General features: G+C 38.7%; 1 protein-coding gene across 3 annotated transcripts in view; it reads right to left on the reverse strand.

Annotated features, from left to right (window-relative positions):
- ets1.S (v-ets avian erythroblastosis virus E26 oncogene homolog 1 S homeolog) overlaps positions 1-20,073 on the reverse strand; it is a 41,320-nt gene extending 21,247 nt beyond the window's left edge. The window contains exons 1-3 of one of the 3 annotated variants that reach the window (XM_018226840.2): positions 19,950-20,073; positions 2,354-2,473; positions 710-910 (exon numbers count right to left, since the gene is read on the reverse strand). In XM_018226840.2, coding sequence (XP_018082329.1) covers positions 710-910; positions 2,354-2,471 — 319 coding nt within the window. In that variant the 5' untranslated portion in view covers positions 2,472-2,473; positions 19,950-20,073. 3 annotated transcript variants of the gene reach the window in all.
- Positions 20,074-22,665: the final 2,592 nt, after the last annotated feature.

Here is a 22,665-nt window from a genome sequence, read left to right on the forward strand (position 1 = left end):
CTACCCGGGCCATCACAGAAGAGAAATGGCAATGAGAGAAAAGGAACCAGAATGAAAAGATGAAAAATTAATTGATGAAAAAGCCAGAATGAGAAAGGGAAAAACAAAGGCAATATAGGGCAAAGCCACATAATGGCAGAAAACCAACAACCTTGTTTTTTTACATTTACTTAACATATTTCAAGTGAAAGTGTATTATACCACTTTTTCAATATGAGTTCAATTAATAGGGCTTGTGCTGAAAATAATTTTTGCCTATTGCTTTAATAACAAAAATGCCCTTGTTGTTTTACTTGAAGAAACAGGGAAGTTGACGCTACTGCTTATCTGATTCTTGCTAGGTGGATAATTAGATCAGTGCAAAGATAAAAGGCATTTAAGGCCACGTAATAAACACCATGCATTTTTTTGACAAATGTAAGCCCTGTTCATTAAAGTGATACTGAACAAGGAGATATTTTCAGAAAGTGCAGTTTGCCACACGCAGATAATTAAGGAAGGCATTAGCATATGGGATTGTAAAACAAACCATTCACTGTCATTTAATGAAAGGTCAGAAACAGGCATAAAAAAGTAAATGTTTGCTTCAGCCTTGCTGTTACTATGGGAACGTGTTACACAAAATAGAATTTGTTAACTATTTAGTTTAAGAATGGATAGACGCACCTCTAGCGACCAATGCATATGAAATGGATATTTAATACATTACCTTTCTGCAAGATCTCCAAGTGCTCCCATAAGATATCTCCCACAAAGTCTGGTGCCAGTTCTAGGAAGCATTCCTTCCCCAGGGCACATAATGCTGCTCCGCTCATACAGAACTTCTGAAAGTCCACTCCTTTCAGAGTAAATTCATTCACTGCCCACGAGACCCACTCTCTCACATGCATGTCTGTCCATTCTCGGGGATCTGACCAGAACAAATGGAATATTAGAAACAAATTTTAAAGTTTAAAAGGGATGGTCGTGGTTTTTATGGTGTCGTTTTTATTACTATATTACACTGTTTACACTGCAAATAATGTAAAATCTCATGCCTAACCCAACAAGTGTATTTTTTTTAGTTGTAATATTGGTGTGTAGGCAGCCATCTCAGGTCATTTTGCCAGAGCCAGAACTTCAGGGTGAAACTACTTTCAGGCAGCTATTGTTTCTCCTACTCAATGAAACTGAAGGAGTTGCAGTGGGACATGGATCAGTACAGTCAATGTAAGGCATCCAAGACCCTTATGTTATCTGAATGGCACAGGTTCCCAGACTGTGGGGAATGTGGCAACAATGTATCAATCTTCACATTTAAGGAAATCAAATGCCAGTGATTCTTTTAGTTTAGGAATGTAGTTAAGGCTGCAGTCTGCCCACAGACCCATAAACCAAACCTTTACTGGAATCAGATATGGAAATATATAATGTTACAATCTGAAGAAACAGTACAGAGAACAGAAAAGGGCTCATTTATGAGCACAGCCAAAATTGTATTGGCTCTAAAAGTGCATGTACTAAGGTACTTGTATCCAAACACACTTCTTGAAAATTTTATACACTTGCCCCAAAAACCATCAGTCTGTCCTGCTTCTTGGTTAAATCATGTGCAAGTGAACATATCATCCTTAGTGAACTCAGCTACTGCCAATTTGAACTTGGCACTAATTCCAGAGTTCCTACAGTGGGTTGTGTCAATAGGAGGAACAGAGTTGCGCCCAAAAAAAAAAATCACATGCAAATGTAATTTTACATTTCTGTAAATGATACAATCCTGACTCTGAAATGGTAATCATACCTTATGCTGAATTATGGGAATAACTGCTGCATTATGGGTAAAACATTGCAATGTATATATGAAATTGCACTATGCACAGACTATACAATGAAGATGTTCCATAATATCTGTACTTGGCCTTTCCTCTAGTAAGCCACCTTGAAATCAAGCGTTGCCATTCTCTTAACACTCAAGTCACACAATGTCACTCTGACCATGCTTAGCTGGTGTACACAGAGGGAGGATTTGAATAAAGAAATTCTTGATAAAATCTTTTGGAGTGCTGGTCCATGAAATCTACATACCATGTTTGACCAAGCACCCATCTTGGATTGTGAAGGAAAGAGTGCAGGTACTTACAGGACTATATAGATATAGATATAGATATAGATATATATACACACATATATATATATATCTTAATCTATAACATGCTAAAAGTTAGTCTAAAGTTAGTCTAACTACCCCATTTAACTACCTTGCATTGAGAATATAACAAGCATCTGTTTGCAACAGCACAGAACAGATGTTACAAATTCTATCTACAATTTAAATTTGTATTGTAATACTGTGAATTAAAGTGGTATGGCTTACCAATGGGGATCCCTAAACGTTGTTGTTCCTTTGTAAAGCCACTAAAAGTGGCACGTAGAGCTTGAGACATCATCTCTTTACTACTGGGTGTCAGAAGCGGGACATCTGCACATTCCATATCTAAAAGCAAAAAGATTTTTTATGAGTTCAAAACAGGGTTATATGGCATTCTGTGTAAGGTGTGATCAAATATAAAGACTCTAAAACTGATTCTCCTTTACAACTGCCCTGTAATATAGTCAGTCAACAAGTTTGACAGGGCTGGGTAAAATACAGTTTTATTGTCTTTATTGGTCAATGGGGATTATTTACTAAAATCTGAAAATTTCTCAACTCCGTGCACATTTTTACCATATTTATCAATACATTTACTTGAAAAAAATCTGGTGCAGGAAAGGACCCAATAAAATTGTAAAAATAACCAAATTGTATATTTTTTTTGGATTATCGCCCGAAAACCACAACTTTTTCAGAATACTGTACGAAACCCAATGCAAATCATGATATCTTCTAATTGTAAATGGGACTTCTGCCATTGACTTCTACATTACCTTGGCAGGTTTGAGATGGAGTACTTTTCATTTAACAGCTTCAGGGTTTAATAAATCCTGAAAAATTTGAGGGTTTTTTTTAACGAAAAATGTAGTTTTTTCCCCTTTAAAACTCCAACCAGAGAAAAAATCCGACCAATAAAGAAGTGTGTGTGATTTTTCTAAAATTTAACAATCCATTACGAGGGCATCTTGGGATAGCTTTGTAGAAAGAATTGGTTGTGTTAAAATGCTTATCTTTACATAATTATTATTCTCTTTATCTAACTATTCATGAGCATCTAGTGCAAAAACAGTACCAAATCCCTGAAAGTATAAATAAAACATTTGTAAAATACTTAATTCACTGCTGCTAGTGTTGTAGTATACTGTACCTCTGGCCACACATCTGTACAATGGATACTGTTTTAACAAATGGACCTATTTGTTAAGGACATAAGTGATCTCTCCACATCTTTTTTTGACATATGCGCCCTGACCTGTGTCCCCAAGACTACTGGCTGACAGATAAAGGTCAGTTATACAGTACACACTCTGTGTCTCTTATCACCTCTTATGTGACACCCTGCCCTGTGTCTCACATCCATCAATCTTGCACAGCAAGAAAACAAAAGACCACTGACATCTGTGTGAAGCAACATAATAAAATCCAATCAACCTGCTTTATCCAGATGCTACGTATAAGAATTTTACAGTAGGGGTTTTCAAATTCCAAGCATTAAAAGGACTGATATTGTGCTAAAGTGAAGTTCTTGACAAGACTGTTGCTCTAGATTTGACATGCAACATGGACGTTACCTGTAAAAATATGGCATTACTAGATATAGTATTTTTTGTACATCAGGAGTGCCCATACTTTACTAATGCGAGGTCTACTTTTAGTGATGTTGTTCCATTACAATCTACATCCTTAAAATCATTGTTAGCATTCTGTTCCATGGACAATATTACTTAAATATTATTCTGATGTGAAAATGTTATTGCTACATTTAACAAATAACTATTTCTTACATAACCTTAAGAATAAACAGAATAACAGAACAGAATAAACATCTGAATGAAACAGGAGGATTTAGGTCACAAGCGGTTTGTTGAAAGTGTCTGGAGATCTACGGATCACTAGCTAAAGGTCTACTTGTAGATCCCAATCTACTTTTTGGGCACCCCTGCTGTACATCATACTCAAATGTACTAAAGTTGATGCATTTGAAAGCACTGCACAGAATGCCTGCTATGAATAAAACATTGCGTAACATCTTCCAAGAATACAATGCTGTGTCATGCAAGGGTTGTGTGCCAAATCCACAAATCAGTTCTTTTAAAGAACATGACAAATCAAGATATACCTCTAGGAATACGTGTTTGCCAAATCCTCTCAGCAATTTCCGTGCCAGACCAGGAGCATAACACCCAGAAATACTATGCTATGGAGTGCCAGATAAAGAATCTACCCTAGTTCATGTGAGTGAAGAGCTTGCAGGTCAAGCTACTGCATTCATGGCTTCTGGACAATTATTACGACTTGTTCTGTTTCACCGAATATCAGAGGAGTGAGCCAAAATTTGCTGCAGGTCTCAGAAGTATACGAAGTATTAATCTCTATTAAGTTACTGAATGCAGTTCTGGCTATTTTTTCTTCCATATCACAATCCAAGATGTCTTGCACAATATAGTTTCCTGACAACAAAGCTTGCATAAAGTGACGCTGATGAGTTTGACAGGACATTGTCAAGAACTCTAGTTAAGAAGGACAGCACAGAGCCAAGCTATGTTTGCTTGGCTAATTTAAATCACAATGGAGTATTGGACCTGAAAGTAACAGTGGTCTAAGGGGAAAGTTATGAGGGAAGGTTTAAAATAAATAAATAAAATAGTACAGTGGTTTTTATTACCAGCGACACAATACTAGGAAACTTAAAGGAACACATTAGTATTATTATGTTACTGGAATGGCTTTAAGGCAATACTAAGATATATTTTCGCTAAATCAAAAAGTACTGGTAAGAAACAGAGACAAGGACACAATTAATGTATATATAGGTCTTTAATAAGGAAAACTGAAATGCCAGAAACAAACTTTTTCTTTCTCAGTCAGTTTAACAAGTTTCTCTTTGGCCTATTTCTTTTATCAGCAAAGAATTTTCTTGTTAAAATATCAAACCAGTGCTATGTTTGCATGACCTCCGATTTCCTGTATGCGGTGAATAGGCAGGTCTTGTGAAGATGGAAAAAAAAAAGAGTTACCTCAGTACCACCTCATTAGTCTTAGCTGGCTCCATATATAACTAATAACATTTATTTGTGGACTAATCCTTACATCACTGTAAAACTCTATTTTTTTGTTATACAATAAAAGTGACTTGTAGTCAGAGGCAATCTGATGAATTATTTCTTACGTACGCCAACATATGTAAGGATATCACATCCCCCAGCAGTAGCGTAACTAGAGTGCGCCGGGTCCCCCGAGAGGGGCCCGGCACACTCCTGTCCCCATCCTCCCGCCCACTTCCCATCCCTGCCCTGACTCCACCCATGTCCCTCCCCAACTCCACCCACACCAACTTGCACCCCCTTCCTCGCCGGTATGAGAGCAGCTGGGGAGGAGGGAGATTTCTTATTAGCTATAAAGAAAGCAGACCCCACAGTGCAGAACCCCCTGTTCCCGTGCCCCACTGAGTTAAGCCACTGGCCCCCAGAACAGCAGGATTGAAGGAACAATCTCTCTAGTGAGTCTAAGCTGGGGGTGGCTTAGGGGCATTTTTGTAAAGAATGCAGCCTTTCAGCGACATTTACCAATTCCTACTGACTATAGAAACATATAAGTATCATTTTTATATCTAGTTCACACTTTATTTGAAGATAATACATTAGTACGTTATTCACTATATTTTACAGTTTATCATTGTTTATGTAGGACTGCATCAATGTGCCAATGCGGACCCCACCCAATGGGATTTTAAAACATCCCTGATATATGTCTGGTCAATTTTTGGTTAGATATCTATTGGAGAGGCCATCTGTGAGGACTCATACACAGCAAAAAAATTGCCATCTCGGGGGCTGAATCTGAAGTGTCAACCTGCCTGCATATGGCCAGCTTTCATGGGATGTACCATGATCTTCCAGGATAATAGGACCTCAAACTGCTTTTTTTTTTTTTTTTTTAAAAGTAAGTAATGAATTAAAAACCTGTGTGCAATATACTACAGGCATGGAATGCATTAATCTCTAAAATACAGGATTGACTATTAGGGATGGGCCGAATTTGATCCATTTCGCAAAAAAATTTGCCGCTGGCGAAATGTCAGACGCCCATTAAAGTGTATGGGCGTCCAAAAAATTGTCGATTGACGAATTTTTTTTGACGCGCGTCTTTTTTTTTCGCACGACGCCATACAAGTCTATGGGAGTCATTTCCACAGCGAAACAAGGCAAAAAAAATTCACCCATCCCTATTGACTATAGAAATACTGTATATGGTGTACCCAATACTAGATAGTAACTAAGCTGGGTAAATCAAGCAAAACAATCCTAATGGCTTATTCCCGCCCATTTTTAAGGCATGGCGATCAAGTTTACATAAAGACTCCTCAGGCCCCAGGCATTCAGTTTTGGATAATGGACTCCATATTTGTACACTCATTGCCTAATGAGTATTCTCTTGTTACTAAAACCTCCATACTAAGTTTTCCAGCAATGATTCCATAGAATCAATGCAGAATCTGCAGTCTAACAACCACCGAGGCAAGCAATAGGTAACACTATTTTAGGTACTAAAAACAGTATTGTAGCCTGAGGTGACAACAACAGACATCACTTTCAAACCCACCCCTTTCTAGATGTTAATATAAGCACTACTGTCTTTCGTTTTCATTTCCCATTCAACAACAATGGGATTTTTGTATCTATTATTAACGTACAGCGTCCACATCCCCAATAAAAGCTGATTATACTGTACATCTGCACTAGCCATAGCAGTGATGCAATCAAATGCAATGGAAAGATAACCGTAATACAGCCAGCATGCGGAGAACCTTATCACAAATAAAATAATCCTACCTATTCTATAGCAGCAATAAAGCACACTTTCTTGTTCTGTAATAGGTTTATAAAATCACATCTCTCACAATGTTTATTTGTCCATTTTAAAAGAATCACACCTTCTCTATTGCAAGGCAATGATCATTACAGTGGGATGTGTGAATGACAGGCCTTCTTCCTCATTACAAATGTGGGAAAGGTAATAAGAACAGTATTTCTATTTACAAAGAAATACAAACAATGTATACACTGGGTTGTTGAAAACAGCACAAAGTGAACATTTACAGCCATTTTTGGTCTCTATTGTTGACTTCCTTCAAATATTAAAGTAGCTCTTACTTTGAGCTTTAGTAAGAAGAAGAATATTTTCTTCAGTCAGTTACTAACAGCCATGATTTCATGAATTTCTTAGAAAACTCTCTTTATAGCAGCTACTTTGGCAATGCTTGAGCATTATGCCATAAAGTGACTTCTTACTAAATGTGGCTATACACTGGCTGATACTAATCAGTATTTAACAGATTGGTCTGCAAGCCAAATGGATGGATACCATGCAAGGACCCATACATGGTATGCCCTACTTTTCTTTTGTTTTATTCACTTTGGCGTATAGCTTGAATAGTGGTTCATTCTGATGTACCATAGACTGGAAAAACGGCGTGCCAGCATATTAAATTTACAAACATGTCAAATGATCCAACCAATATACATGGTATATAAACATTTTAGTTGACACTGTCAGCCCAACATACATGTACCATGTGAACATGCCTTTCGCACAAGACCAACTTAAGGTTGGTCTTATGGTTGTAGACTGCATTAATGCTTATGGTTCGGAGAATTAAACACCACTTCGAAAACATTGTTCGTGCACTTATTCAATTGAATTGTTGGTACCTTTTCTAAGTAACAAAGGGTATCAATCCTAGTAATGCAATTTAAGATCATTTTCTTCAACCTAGATCGGTCACTTCAACCAAAGAAAAGAAACAAAGTATAAGGGAGCTTTAGGCTTCCAGAGCTGCAGTTATACATTTTGGCTTTGTGAACTGGAAACAGAATGTGCACTTTCAATGGCAACTATTGCCTCTGGGAGATTAAGTTTTAGGACAGTTTACATTTCATGTAACATAATATAGCAGCTTTCACAAAAATCACTGAATCACTGTGGGTATAAACTGCTTTGGCGAGTATATTAACACTGCAAATATGTGCCACCCCCAAGTGGTTTTCAGGATTTTTGTTAATATGTAAAACAATTTAGCAAAGGGTCTTTTAAGGGCATAAAATGTTGAGTGTGCAAAAAAAAGTATATTTGCAAGACAGACTTTATATAAATAAAAATATAATTTTGGAGCAATAGAGAATGAGGCATAATGATCGTTGTGACACTGTTTTGAAAGACAAATGCCTGAACGTAATCAAGTTATTCCATTGTGAACTTGATAGTGTATAGTGACTTGACGGAGTGCTTAAAATTTTCTTTTTATTGCCCCAAACAAGGATTTTTTTCAGCAATGGCAAGTTTTTATACATAATGTACACTTTTTTCCTGACAACAGATGAGTTTCTAAATATTTTACAAGGCTGCAAAAATATATCCCAAAAGAAATCTTTCATGCAGTTATCAACTTCCAATTTAAACCTTAGCTGATTAATAACTGTGGTAAGGGGCGTAACTACAGAGGAAGCAGACCCTGCGGCTGCAGGGGGGCCCAGGAGGTACAGGGGGCCCCATGAGGCTCTCATTGATGAGCAATTTCAACATATATTGTTAAAACAGGAGAAACACTGGATATGTTGGGGGCCCTAGAATTAATTTGCTGTGGGGCCCAGCAACATCTAGTTACTCCACTGACTGTGGTTATTACAGACAGAAGACCAGTATATTGCTCATATAACCTCTGTGTAAAAATGGATTGGGGCTCTAGGTCAACCATCATAGTTAAGTCAACCCCATCCTGGATTTACTTAGTAGCCATTTCTAGCTCGAGTTCACCTATTAAAGAGAATGTTTTTGAGAACTATCAGTACAACAGCTAGGCTAAGCAGTCGCCCTGAGAAATTCTGCACTAATATAAGCCAGATCTACAACCTAATGTTAACTGCCAGACATGCTTCACTGTAAAAAAAAAAAAAAAAAAAAAAAAAGAGACCAATGATTCTTAACCCCCCCCCCCCCATAACTATTACTTTGGCTGAGGCTCTGTTAAATCCTGGAGAATTCTGCACAAATAATTACAGATATAGTCACCCCCAACTCCAAGAAAATTGTATTCCAGATTTGTGATTCCAGCTAACACCTCTAACAATAGAGAGGTTAAAGAGGATTTTCAGTGGCATAAAAGAACTAACATACAAGAAGACACTGGTGATGTGTAATGAATTGGAAGCACTTCTAATAAAACCATAAATCCAAGAAGCAAGAAGATAAACAGCATTAAGAGACAGTAGTACACCTGGCCAAATAAAAGTCATTTCTATTACAGAGTATTTCCATGAACTATAAACTCATGTCTTCTCCATTCGCACACACACATTTTTTTCCAAATAATAAATTAGTTTGAATATAAAGTCAATTGCAAAAATGTATTCCTATAATCTATTGTTATCACTGAAACCCATTTTTTTTTAAAGTGACTGTGTTAAGTTATGTAGATACAATAACTAAAATATGTTGTTGTATAAATAATCACTATATTTTGTAGAGCCACTTTTTTTGCAGCAACCACCACTCTTCCAGAGAGAATTGCTCCAGGCTGTGTGCATTAGCAGGATAATGCTTTTGTATAGCAGTTTGTAAAAAGTAATGTTTTATTGCACTGATCAGTGCTTGGACTGGTCTTTGTACAACATTTTTTCCTTTTGCCTGTTCTCAAGCTGGAATATGGTGTACAATAAATTCTCCAGTTCCACATAAAACCAGCACAGGGTTCTAGTCTTCCCAGATGTGGCAGGGTTAACGGCTGTTCTTTCTCCTCCTCTTGTGACTGAGTCACCCTAGTGTAATGTGAGACCACCAGAATGGATGAGTCTAGTTAATCGTCACAGCGTGCATGGGAGCTAAATCACTGCTCCCTGTTCCACAGCCAAACTGACTGCAGTTTCCAAATATTCCCACACTGCCTGATTAACCTCCTCCCAGGGCCACAGTCATCATGCATTCATTCTTCATCTATCCCCCCCACCAACGCATGTATATGCCCTCTACATACATATGGGAACCACATTGAAAAACTTTGAAAACCGATCACTTAATGACATCCCTATAGCAGTATTGCTATGGAATTTCTGGCAATAAATGGGTTAAAGGCATATTTATTTTATTTAAAATGGGGCTTAGGGACATGTTACACCAACAAGAAATCAAGCTCAAAGAACAATTTCACACACCCTCAGTGGTGCCCCTTTCATATGGAAGTCATTTCTGTTAGAAGAGCAGTCCCCTTAATGGAATTTGTTCTCACAGCCCTACTGTGCTGCTCCCTATGGGAATTGTTCCTCATCTGAGAACATCTTCTCACAAGCCAGTGTGTGTTGTAACCTTCATATGGGAGGAATTTCTGTCATAAGCAAAACCCCCTTCACGCCACCTAAAGATATTTCCACTACAGCAGAGGATCTTATCACAACATCCAGTCACTCACAAGATGTCCCTCACATGTGGGAAAAGTCTAAGCAAAGCAACCTGAGAGTCATTGGTAGGATTTCCACAGCTCCTGGGATAGAAAACTATAAGGGGTTATACATGGCTTTTTTTCCCCCTCTTTCTTTGACACAGCATTTTCTTTCAGGTATGTTGAAACTGTGCAAAAGAAGTAGCTCACCCCATCTTTAAACTTAAAAAAAGAGTTATTTGTTCTTAAAATGGGCAAGATAATCCGATTATGCCCAATGTTTCACTTTGGCTAAAATAAAATTTTTAAGGTGAAAGAAGCCTTCTCTGCATAACTAGATTTAGCGGGACAGTCCCACTTTTGACAGCTCAAACCATAGTCCTGCATTAGTACTGAAAAGTCCAGACTTTCTCTGCATGAACAGCCAGAAAAAGATACAAACTTTCTAACTTAATTGGCTTTTGGCAGAGAGCCCAGAACAGCCACCAGATGCAGCTAAGATACTTTTGTAACAATTTTGAGATAAGCAAATAAGTAATTGTAACAATTTAGATAAGAAGGTCCCTTCGGAAAAGTTAGACTCATAGCTTAAAGGGCAATTCACGTTCATTAACAAAACTGTAATAACAAAAACACAGAAATATGTTTAAACTTTCATAACCTGGCAAATATTGTAAAATGAACATTGTAATTAGGTGGTGTGGCCACAAAAATGGGCGTAGTCAAAAAAAAAATTACCGCACTACGAGCGGCAAGTTTATTTGTCCCTCTTTTTTTTCCCAAAATGTTGGGAGGTATAATATAAGTCTGAAGAACTGACCGGAATCCGAGTGTTATCAATTTACCATCAAGAAGCCAGCAGCTGCATTAATACCAAAGCAGAAGTACCCTGAAAAAATATGTAACACAGATCTTGGCAATCACATGAGAAAGTTCAGTACAAATATACTGTTTAGCCTGGAGTGTTATAAGATGGAGTTTAAAATGTACTATAAAAAGGAACAAAGATCAGTTATTAATTAGAAACCATTCATACCGGAAAACAATTAGGTCTGAGTACACAAACAGTACCTAGTTCCAAATAACATGAATACTGTACTTTCTTTGATCCCAAAGGATCCATCTATTGGCAATTAGTTAGGGCTGTATAGCTTTTGGCAGTATGATGGCCTCAACTTTCATGCTCAACTCACTTGAGAGGTAAAAGTTGAGTTTGTTGCAGACTTGCATAAAGGAATATGTGCAGCAACAAGACAAAAACCTACAAATCTGAGTGGCTGTACTACAGAAAACACATTTTTAAAACAGTAGGTCGGTGCTTCTTCAACACCTTTAAAGCAGGTAATCTAAGGAGAATATTTACTCCATGGGTCAGGCCACACGAGCAGATTCAGGGAGATTAGTCGCCCCAGCAACAAATATCCTCTTCAATCTCGCCTGACGTTTCCTCGTGTGGCAACTTTGAGCGACTTCGGAAAACGAAGTTCAGCGTGTGCATTGTCACAGGTGATTTTCATTTTAGCCAGCGGAGGGCAGGGGGAAGGCAGTTCGGGGAGATAGTTGCCCCAAAGAAGAGAAGATTCGTCGCTGGGGCGACTAATCTCCCCGGATCCACTTGTGTGGCCAAACCCTAATACAGAGAAACATTGGTGTGATGCAAAGGAACACTATGGGGCAGATTTATCAAAGTGTGAGATTTGAACTCACCACAGAAAAACTCAATCACTTTCTATTCATTCCTATGGTCTTTTTAGAATCATATTTATCAATGGAGTACACTTTGATAATTATTCTTTTAAAAAACCCATAGGAATGAATAGAAATTGAGTGAGTTTTGATGTGGTGAGGTTCGAAACTTTGATAAATCTGCCCCTAAATCTGCCCCTATGTCTACATCACACACATCTATACACATTCATTCAAAAGCAGTGTAAAGGCAGGTTGGGGATCTGAATACTCAAACCCTTATGTGGATTGCAAATATAACACTGGAATGTTTTTGAATCTAAAGTGGTGCAAATTATTTTATGCAACGTGTGATTCACACAAACTTTAGGTGGGTGCATATGTTTCTCAAAAAGTCATAATACAAACAACAACATGCTTCAAACAGCGCCCCTATCATTTTATGAGTGGGTCCCATATTTTACTTTACAGATAACACTTCTTGCAGAGATGCAAACACTAAACAGAAGTATATATTTTGCATGCAAAGTAAAAGACCCTTGAATGACAGGCTTTACCTGCACTGGGCATCTTTCTGCTTGGGCAGAAATCTGTTGGATACAGGAGGAAGCAGCACATACAGTATCATAAGAATGCTATAGTAAGCAAGTTAATAAAGGAAATTACTTTACAATGATATAATTTACTGTCTTTCCAAGTCCATGTTATAATATAGCACACTTGAAGAAGACATGCTCTGTGTGACAGCAGTTGTCAGTCAGTACATTTGATACAAATCTGATTGCAATGAATTTAAAAGCGAGGGAAATCACTAAAATCCTAAATCAAAACCCCAGTGAATAAGCATGAAATGTCAGTCCTTAGTGCCCCAGTTACAGCTGGAGAGAGGAGGCAGGGTGGTATGCTGGGAATCACAGTTCTGCAAAAGCCAAAAGGTGACCATATGTTATGTTTACTCTTATTTGTGATGACAGGTTATTTAGAGATAAAATGCTTTGCTTAACATTAAGCTGGAGAGAACTAACTCTCTGAAGTGGCTTATAGGTCAGCACTGAGCCCATTCCTCAAATGCTTTCTTTTAGGGTTCATAACCACAGGCTTTTTCAGTTCCATCTGAGGTGTAGAATATTCCATGTTGTGGCTGATGCACCTTGAACATGCACACAGGGCATCACATTTTGGCTAAAAAAAATCTTTGACCCTAGATTCTCACCTCCATGGCCAGGGTTTGATAAAAAACAGCAATTTAGTACATTGGGTGGTGTCTAATATATTGCCACTCCCCCATATGTTAGTTATATAGTTAATGCATGCTGACATTTGTGCTCTTATTGTTAATGTAGGATAACAAACACAATTTACAGTTTGAAAGCAGTACATTTTCTCTGCACTCTCCTGGTTCTGACTACTGAAACAATGGCAGAAGCCAGTTCCTTTCTAGGTCAGTTAAACTGCTAAATTTCGCTGCAATGTTTAGGGTGCCAGACACAGACAGATTAAGAGCAATTAGAAATCACTAATATAAATAATGCATTACAGTAGGTCTATTAAAGTTTAGAAAGTGTATACATTTTATTCTAAAATACAATTTGTTGTTTTGCATATAAACAGTTTGTGGTTGGACATCCCCTAAGTCTCAATGGCATTCTCAACTGTGCACCTGATTTTTTTTTTTATATATATATATATATATATATATATATATATATATATATATATATATATATATATATATATATATAGATATATATATATAGATATATATATATATAGATATATATAGATATATATATATAGATATATATATATATATCTATATATATCTATCTATATATATCTATATATATATATATATATATATATATATATATATATATATATAAAAAGGAGGCAATTCTATTCTGCTAGTCATAATAAATTCAAGCAAAACAAACAAAAACTCCCACTGTCTGCCAATAATCTGTATACAGATACAGTATATTATACCAGTATACCTGACACATTCCACCATACTAAGCATGATTTAGAACTAATTGTAGTTTCCCTATAAATAGCCAACACAAATTCAGCAACACAAATCAGTCTGAAAACCATAACGCATAAGCCATACAGATGCAAAGGTGTTTGTGTGTTACAACACAAGCAGCTCTGTCTCACGCTTCTGTACTCTCAAAATGACATACATCTCTACCGGCTATTGTTTTCTCTATGGTGTGTGGCAAGGGTGATTTTTCTTGTTTTAAAACACAATCAGAAGGCTGGAAATAGCTCTGAGGCATAGAAGTGCTAGAGACGGATCTGTGGTTAAAGAAGTGTAACATTTTGGCTGAACAGTCAAATGCATTTGTTACCGTATCTATTGCCTCATCAGTACCAAAATCCTTAAATGAATTAACCAAGTGGAAAAAAAAAGTGTTAATCTGGATCATATAATGGTCTGTTCAAAAGAAGCTCATCACAGGGATTATGGTATGAACAAACTGTTATCTTTGTAACCAGCAGCTTCATTTAAACTTGTGGAAATGCTCCACTGTCACCAGAAATATTAATTTCACTATATAACTTGCATAGGACACACAATACATCCTGATAGACACATGTGCACAATACAAACAGCCCACTACTAGTCTTAAACTGTTTTATCCACAACCTGCTTTACAACTACACACAGAAATGCAGAAGTGATGTCATCAAAAAAATGTAAGTCTTCCAAGGGCAAGAAAGCTTATTTTGCAAACAGTCAAGCAATTTGCATTGCCCAACAGCTTGTAACCCCATTTACCTAACCGATATCCTGCCCACCACCTACCCTTTTTATGGTACCCAACCCACATCAGAACTTGAACAGCTGCTCTTGAATGAACTAGTCACAATAAAGCTGACCATGTACCAAGAGATCTTGTTCAGCAAAGTCATCTAGCAATCACATCTTTACCCAATTTAACCCTCATCTACATGCGGAGCAAAACTGGAGATATCAGATCATTCAGCCTCCGGACTAAGGATTATTGTAAGGGAAAAAAAAAATGCTTAACAGGCCAATGTATTCCTAGCCTACAGGATTTTCAGAAATGTCCAAATGCCATTGGTGTGCCCTCATATACACACACCAATAATCTACTGATTTGGGCTGGACTCCATGGGCATTCTTTAGCAGTTCATCGCGCAGCGACAAAACACAGTCGTCAAGTCGGATGGAGCCGCAGGTGTCAAGTCGGATTGCGTCACAGGCTTCAAGATCTAATTGCACTAAACGAAAATTTGCAGGTAAAAACTACACGGTTAGACTGTTGAATGAAGATGCTGCTTTCTGTGCTCACATCCGACAGTCGTGTCAGATGTAATGTAGTTTTTACCTCGACTTTTCGTTCAGTCCAATTAGATCTTAAGACGCCTGCGACTCCATCCCACTTGTCGCCTGCGTTGTGACCGGGCGATGATCCAATGAAAAACGTCCATGGAGTCCAGCCCTTAGTCTAAAAGGGGTCACATCAACAAATAATATAAATGTGCTGATTTATATTAGATGCTCAAAGCACACTGAGCATGTGCATGTCACAGACACTTCTTATAAAATCCAACTCTTGTAACAACTGTGAAGGTGGATCATTACTATTAAACTTTCGGCTGGTTCAAAAAGTTCAATATATAATAGTTTAGTCCTCCTTAAACTAAATGAAATAAACTCCCAACATAGAAATACTACTAGTGATGGGTGAATAAATTTGCCAGGCACAAATTTGCGGACGAATTTCCGTGTTTCGCCACCGGCAGATATTTGGTCACAACAATGGTGTTGATCAAGGAATGGTTTGTGCAAGCATTTATAATGGCATATAAATACCAAACTGGGAAAGTCTGGTTTTAGAGCTGCAACATTTGCAGACTGTGTTCTTTGAAAGACATAAGGAATCGTTGGCTATATGTATGGGTTTTAACTGAGAAACGTGTGTTTAGTCCCTCTGTTCACCTCCTTTTGACCCTTTGAAGGCATGTATCTACTGTGCCTCAGGCAACAAAATCAGATTATAACTCCTACAGTGCAAGTATATACAATGCATGTAAATTGAGTTGTGGTATACTGGTGCTACAGTTATTTACTGCATACTGGTCATGCATCTCACTGGAAACTTATCTCTTGCATGTTGCATGTCTTCCATGGCCTACTAAAATCTACCATGTTGTTTGTGGAAAGTTAATGCCAAGAGTAAAGCTATTTACTTAGATAAGAGATTTTAAAAGATCAGAGATACTAATCTGTACTGCTGATCTCATTATCTCCACAATCTGCAGACCCTGTCTGGAAGGCAAGTGTACTTTACTGTATTATTTAGATTTGCACTTTTCAAGTGCCTAATTATGCAAAACAAACAAACAAATCCCTCTCTCTTTGCTAAAGAGGTGCTGCAATGCTCACTTACTATTGCAAAGGTCGAAACAAAAAATAATGTGCTATATGGTTAACCCATAAGCAGATACACTACAATTTGATGTATATAGCTATTGTCAAATGATAATTACTAAAATAGATGTAATATTCTTTGGGTAGGGGCCTAAAAAATATCCACATAATCCATATCACTGGGGGAAAAAAGCATTCCAATGAACAACTTGTCCAAGAACAAAAACATTTTATATATGGGACTCTTTTCTGATGCCCTTATTAAAGCTAATGTTAAACTTGTTATTATCTTAAAAATATATATATAATGTAATCTTTTTGTCAAGTGTTTTATATCACTTCTTTGGCTGCTGCCTTTGCAGAGCTCCTAGAACTGTATAAATAACAAGTACTATGACAACAAAAGAATGGCCATGAATGATGGCTGTTCAGCAACTTTCTGCAGATGGTCACATATCATATTAAAATTCTGCTGTGCGCACAGAAACTGTTACAGGATACAAATCCCCCCACCCCCCTTCGAAAAAACATGAAATGAGAGCCTGCTGTGCTGTACTTTTGGTCACTGAAATGGTTAACAAATTTACAACCAGCAAGCAGCCGAGTCACCAGATGTGGCTGCTGAGAATACACAGCTATGTCCATTATAAAGTAAACAAAATTCTTAGTAGTATCAAGGCTATAAAAAGGGTGATAAAGGATTCAATGGGATGATGCTTTGCTGCTGGCATAGTTCAGTGCATTAGATCAAAGTACTTTAGGAGCCAAAATGTCATCAACCCCTTGAGTGAGACAGGCTAATCAATGTCTCTCTCACTGTTAATTGCTGAATTCTACAGTTGTGCAAGGGCTTTTGTACTGATGCAACTGAGTGGTTGCTGCAAAGATGTTTGGGATAGCAACTGTGAATTAAGTGCCAGTGGGGAAATATTCAATTTATTTCTCGGCTCCAGCTGGCAGCGACATACTTTAACCCTTTCAATTGCAGACTAACCTTCAATGCAGTGTCTCCCTACACACAAAGAAGACTGACTGGTAAAACTGTAGAGAAAAATAAAAAAAAGTCATGAAGGCTTTATTTGTGCTGATTGAATGACTGGGTCACACAACCTCTAAACTGCCAAAATTAAATTGTAGAGGGAGGGTAGAAACAAGGTTTTTTTTTTTCTCAGTTCTAACGCACACCCTTTGCTTTTTCAAACCGCAGCAGCCCAGATGCTCAAGTTGCAGCTGCATAAATATGAATAAAAAAAGAAATTTCTTTTAATAAGACCACAAAAACTGTGCTTTTCTTCACCTGTGAAGCAATCTTATGGGCCGGGTCTCAAAACTAACAGAATATCCGTGCAGCTGACATATAAAGATACAAAACAAACAAGAGACATGTACAATATATTCTAATAGTACAAACCTCTATCAACGGTGGCAGGTTTAAGCAAGTCTCTCTTAACTGGCAAAACATTTCTTCTATCTTGTGCCTAATGCATCTGTCACAGTTACATGTAGCTGTACTTTGGAGTCATGTTCCTGGTAGCCAGTTTTTTACCTGCTACAACCCTTACAATGTCTCCAGATGTATTCTGTACCACAGAAACATCTTGCCCATTTCACAGTGGCTTGTCAAACAAAACTCATCATAAGTCAGGTCTAACTATGGATTTTATAGTTCAGCTTTATATGTGCAATATGTGTTTAAACAAACCATATGCTCCCTTTCCTTATAATGCTGGCTATTTTCTTTTGTGTCAGCCCTGTGTAGCTATCAAAAGCATAGGTACTGAGTGCAGCCCCTCTCCAGTGCAATGTTCCCACGGCCCATTCATACTCAGCAAACATCTACATTTTCCTGAGGTTTTCTTATATGTGTCTGTGCTCTAATCATCCCTGTGTGTTCTGTTTCCATTTCAATAAGAGCCCTCCTGTTGTACTGGCCCAGGTGGGTTTCTAAGTAGCACAGCTGCACACATCATTACTCTGTGCACACTGTGTGGATAGATTAGATAGATAGATAGATAGATAGATAGATAGATAGATAGATAGATAGATAGATAGATAGATAGATAGATGTGTGTGGTGTATTTTACAATGTGTGTGCTAAACAACATGCAGGCCCTCCTGTACTTCATTTTACTGGACTGTCACTGCCTGTGCCCTCTTGCCCTCTGTGCCCTCTTGCTGTGTGTTCATGTACTGTGTCTTTGTGCCCTTAATATACTGAATGTCTCAGTCTCAGCTATCAATAAGCAATTCAGAGTAGATGTTTTGCACGCTCATCAGTACGCCCTAGCAGATGTGTGTGTGTGTGAGCAATATATTTGTGCGCATTTGCTGTGCGCTTTCCCGTGCGCTTCTCCTCAGGTATGTGTAGCACAGCGTGTTTATTTATGTGCACCCCGGCCCTGCTCCCTCACCCACTCACCCGAGCACGAATACGCTTCATACTCTTTCTCTGTTTTGATGCTTAATGTCGGTTTGAGATCTAGCGCAGCTTTCATGGCTGGGGTGCCAGTGCCTTCAGCTGGGAGTCCTTAGCGAGAGAAGGCGGCTCTCTTTTCACTCACACACTGATGCACAGACACAATGGAGCCCGGCGCTCTGTAGAATCGCACGATGGTTTCTCCTTCCAAATAGAGAAATGTGTGTTTTCCAACTTTCCTTTTCCTCGCTCTTTTTTCCACTGGTTTTCCGCGGTCCTTGTGAGCATGGAGCTGAGCCGCCTTCTTGCCGGGCTTTTGTTATTTCTGACTTTATGTCCGTACAGTCTGTGAGAGGGGCTGAGGGAGGGCAGGGCTGGAGCTGTGACAGCAGCCGGGGGCTGACTCTATGTAGAGCGAATGGGAGCCTAGCAAAAGTCACACACGGCTAACTAATCTTCAGCACATCATGTCCAACAGATGCCTCGCCTTTCCATTTGCATGATAGATAATTCCCTGCTGCTGTCATTTACCTGAAGGCTATCATATGCCCCCTCATTCATGTGTGCCAGAACAACCCAGGCAAAGCATGTAAAGGACTTACTGATATCCACTTATGTTGTATTTTAGTCAAATGTACCATATGTCATTTACATTAAGTCCTGAAATGTAATACAAATGAGCCCCAAACCTGCTGCTGGCTAATATGTCAGCCACTGCCATTGAATTGGTCTGTATAAGGGTACTTACAGGCCTGGACTGGGAGTCAAAATAGGCCCTGCCATTCCAAGTACACAGAGGCCCAAACAGCCCCCTACCAGCCCACTATATGGTAACTTTCTATGGAATAATACAGCAGCCCTTCTGGCATTTGCCAGAACCCACCGATTGCCAGTCCGGGCCTGGGTACTTAGATGCAAGATCTGCCCAGGAGTTTTGTCGCAGTGCATGGGATCATGCAGAAAACGTCCATGAAGTCCTACCCTAGGGCTTCTTACACACTGATGCGCTTTTCAGATGCAGGTTTGAGTTACCTAAATGCATCAGCTAATTGATTGTGGGAGGAAACCATAGCAAGCACAAAAAGAATACACAAACTAATCAGTATGAGCTACGGTACTTATAAAGCTTCTTGCACACAGACATTATTATGCATTTGATGATACAGGGTTGAGCGCATCTGAACACATCAGCTGATTCCATTACATTCTTCTTGACAAGAAAACTTGAATAGAAGGGTTACATTTGGAACTGACAAAAATGTGCTTAAGTGCATTTTATAAAAAAACCTATATAAATGCAATATGCATTTGAAAACCGAATTCCACAAGTCATAGCTCAGTATATGTTAAGGTTACCAAATAAGATAAAACTCAGGGACATTTCCAAATTTTGTAATAAATTCTATTAAAATCTGCTAACCATACATTATATGCAAGTGGCTGAGGTGAGTTATCACACATTAAAATGAAATGCTACTGGGGCAGCCATTCCAGCTGGATTTGCCTCACAATGTGGTAAACTGAAACTAGAAAAAGCAGTGTTTCGTTGGACATGGAATTATATCTGCTTGCTTGCACAGGGCCCGGTTTACCTCTTGTATTTAGGTATGCACCGAATCCACTATTTTGGATTTGGCCAAACCCCCGAATCCTTCACGAAAGATTTGGCTGAATACCGAACCAAATCCTAATTTGCATATGTAAATTAGGGGTGGGAAGGAGAACTTTTTTTTTACTTCCTTGTTTTGTGACAAAGAGTGATGCGATTTCCCTCCCCGCCCCTAATTTGCATATGCAAATAAGGATCCGGATTTGGTTCAGCCCGGGCAGAAGGATTCGGCCGAATCCTGACCGAATCCCGAACCGAATCCAGGATTCGGTGCATCCCTACTTGTATTGATTATTGTATCAATTGTATGTATTGTATTGTATGTAAATCTGTATGTTCAATGTACACACACATTTATTGTACAGCACTGTGAAATATGTTTCACTTTATAAATAAATATTTATATTAATAATCCCAAATTTAAAAACTGCCATTTTAAGGACTAAGCTCCACCCTCTGGCTGCACTCTGCTCACAAACCAAAGTCGCGCTCTACATGCTAAGGTACACCAGCAAAATGAATAGACAAAGCTGTGTTCTTTACAAGAACATACAGCATTTCTTTCCCTTTACAAGTAGGCTGACGCCAAACTGGGCTGATACTTGCCATGCTACAGAGACCAAGAAACAACCCCTCTGCTCATATGTTCAGTCTTCTGTGTCTGCAGTCCAACCAGAGTCACTGCGTTGAACTGGATGCAGACAAATGGAGCACTTGAGTATGCAACCCAGTGTAGCAGTAGGCTTGGACCTTATAATTATTCCTGTTAGATGATTTCTGAATAGACACACAGAACATCACAAAATGTTGACTCAAAGAATTAGGCTAGAAATGGTTCTGTAACATCCCATAGTCCCGGATTCATGGGCAGGCCACAAAGGCCCAGGCCTAGGGCAGCAAATTGTTGAGGATGGCAAGCCACCCACTGGCCCCATATAAACTTGGAACTGGTTGGGAGATTTTGACAGTGGTTTAAATCTACCACCTGCCAAGTCGACAGGGATCTGGAGAAACTGTCTGCAGCATAGAAGAAGTTGAGAGGTTTGAGCAAGTGTGGGTTCAGGTGCGTCTAGGTGTGTGAGGGGGGTTAATGTGATGTATGAGCAAGGGGGTGCAGGAGCAGGTGGTACAATCGGCTTAGGGTTGTGCTATTTGAAAATCTGACCCTGAAATCCCAAGGCCACCATAGACCTTTAGCAGTGATGATCTATGCTTCTAAAGATGAACCTTCACTCAGTCCATTTTGTTACTGATTTATTCTTTTTCCTACTGCTTCTGAATATGGACAATATACAGTATCTATACAATATCAAATTCACTATACTAGGCTAATATGTAATTCAGATTTGCGTTTCATTACAGCATAGAAACCAACACATTCAGAATAGATTAATAGTTGGCCCTTCAGCTTATGTTTTGGTGATTTCTGACAACCCCTCGGGCTAATGCCACAAGGCGCTGGAATTCAGCCTGCTGAAAAAGGCAGTCTCAGAATAAGCCCCTATGCTTCCCTTGCCTGCACCCAGAACCATTGTGTCAGCCTGGGTGCCGAGACACACGGTGGAATTTATCTCTGAAAAGCAATCTTTTACATTTCAATGCCAAAATCCAGCCCTGTGTGCCTACGCTGGCAGCAGAAAGTAGGCTGATGCCAGTGTAGGGGCAATTCTGCGCCTGCATTTTCAGCAGGCCGATATTTAGCCCATATGGCATCAGCCTTAACTAAGCTAGTATCAATGTCACTCAAAAGAGTGATAAAAATAAAATGTGGAGCTGTTGAGATCATGTTTGAAGGATAACACTGTTGCCTGCTGAACTTTTGGGCTGGCATAGTAAGTTTATTTTATAAAATGCAGCATTTCTATCCATAATTTTATTATGCTTTAGTTCTCCTCTAATCCAATTGTTCTGCTGGGTTAAGGCTACTATGACCAGAGCCTATTACCTATTTCGTGCCATGGGGTTTAGTCTAGGGCCCACCAAGTTTCAG

The sequence above is a fragment of the Xenopus laevis genome, chromosome 7S (assembly GCF_017654675.1).
Source record: "Xenopus laevis strain J_2021 chromosome 7S, Xenopus_laevis_v10.1, whole genome shotgun sequence".
Taxonomy (NCBI): Eukaryota; Metazoa; Chordata; class Amphibia; order Anura; family Pipidae; genus Xenopus; species Xenopus laevis.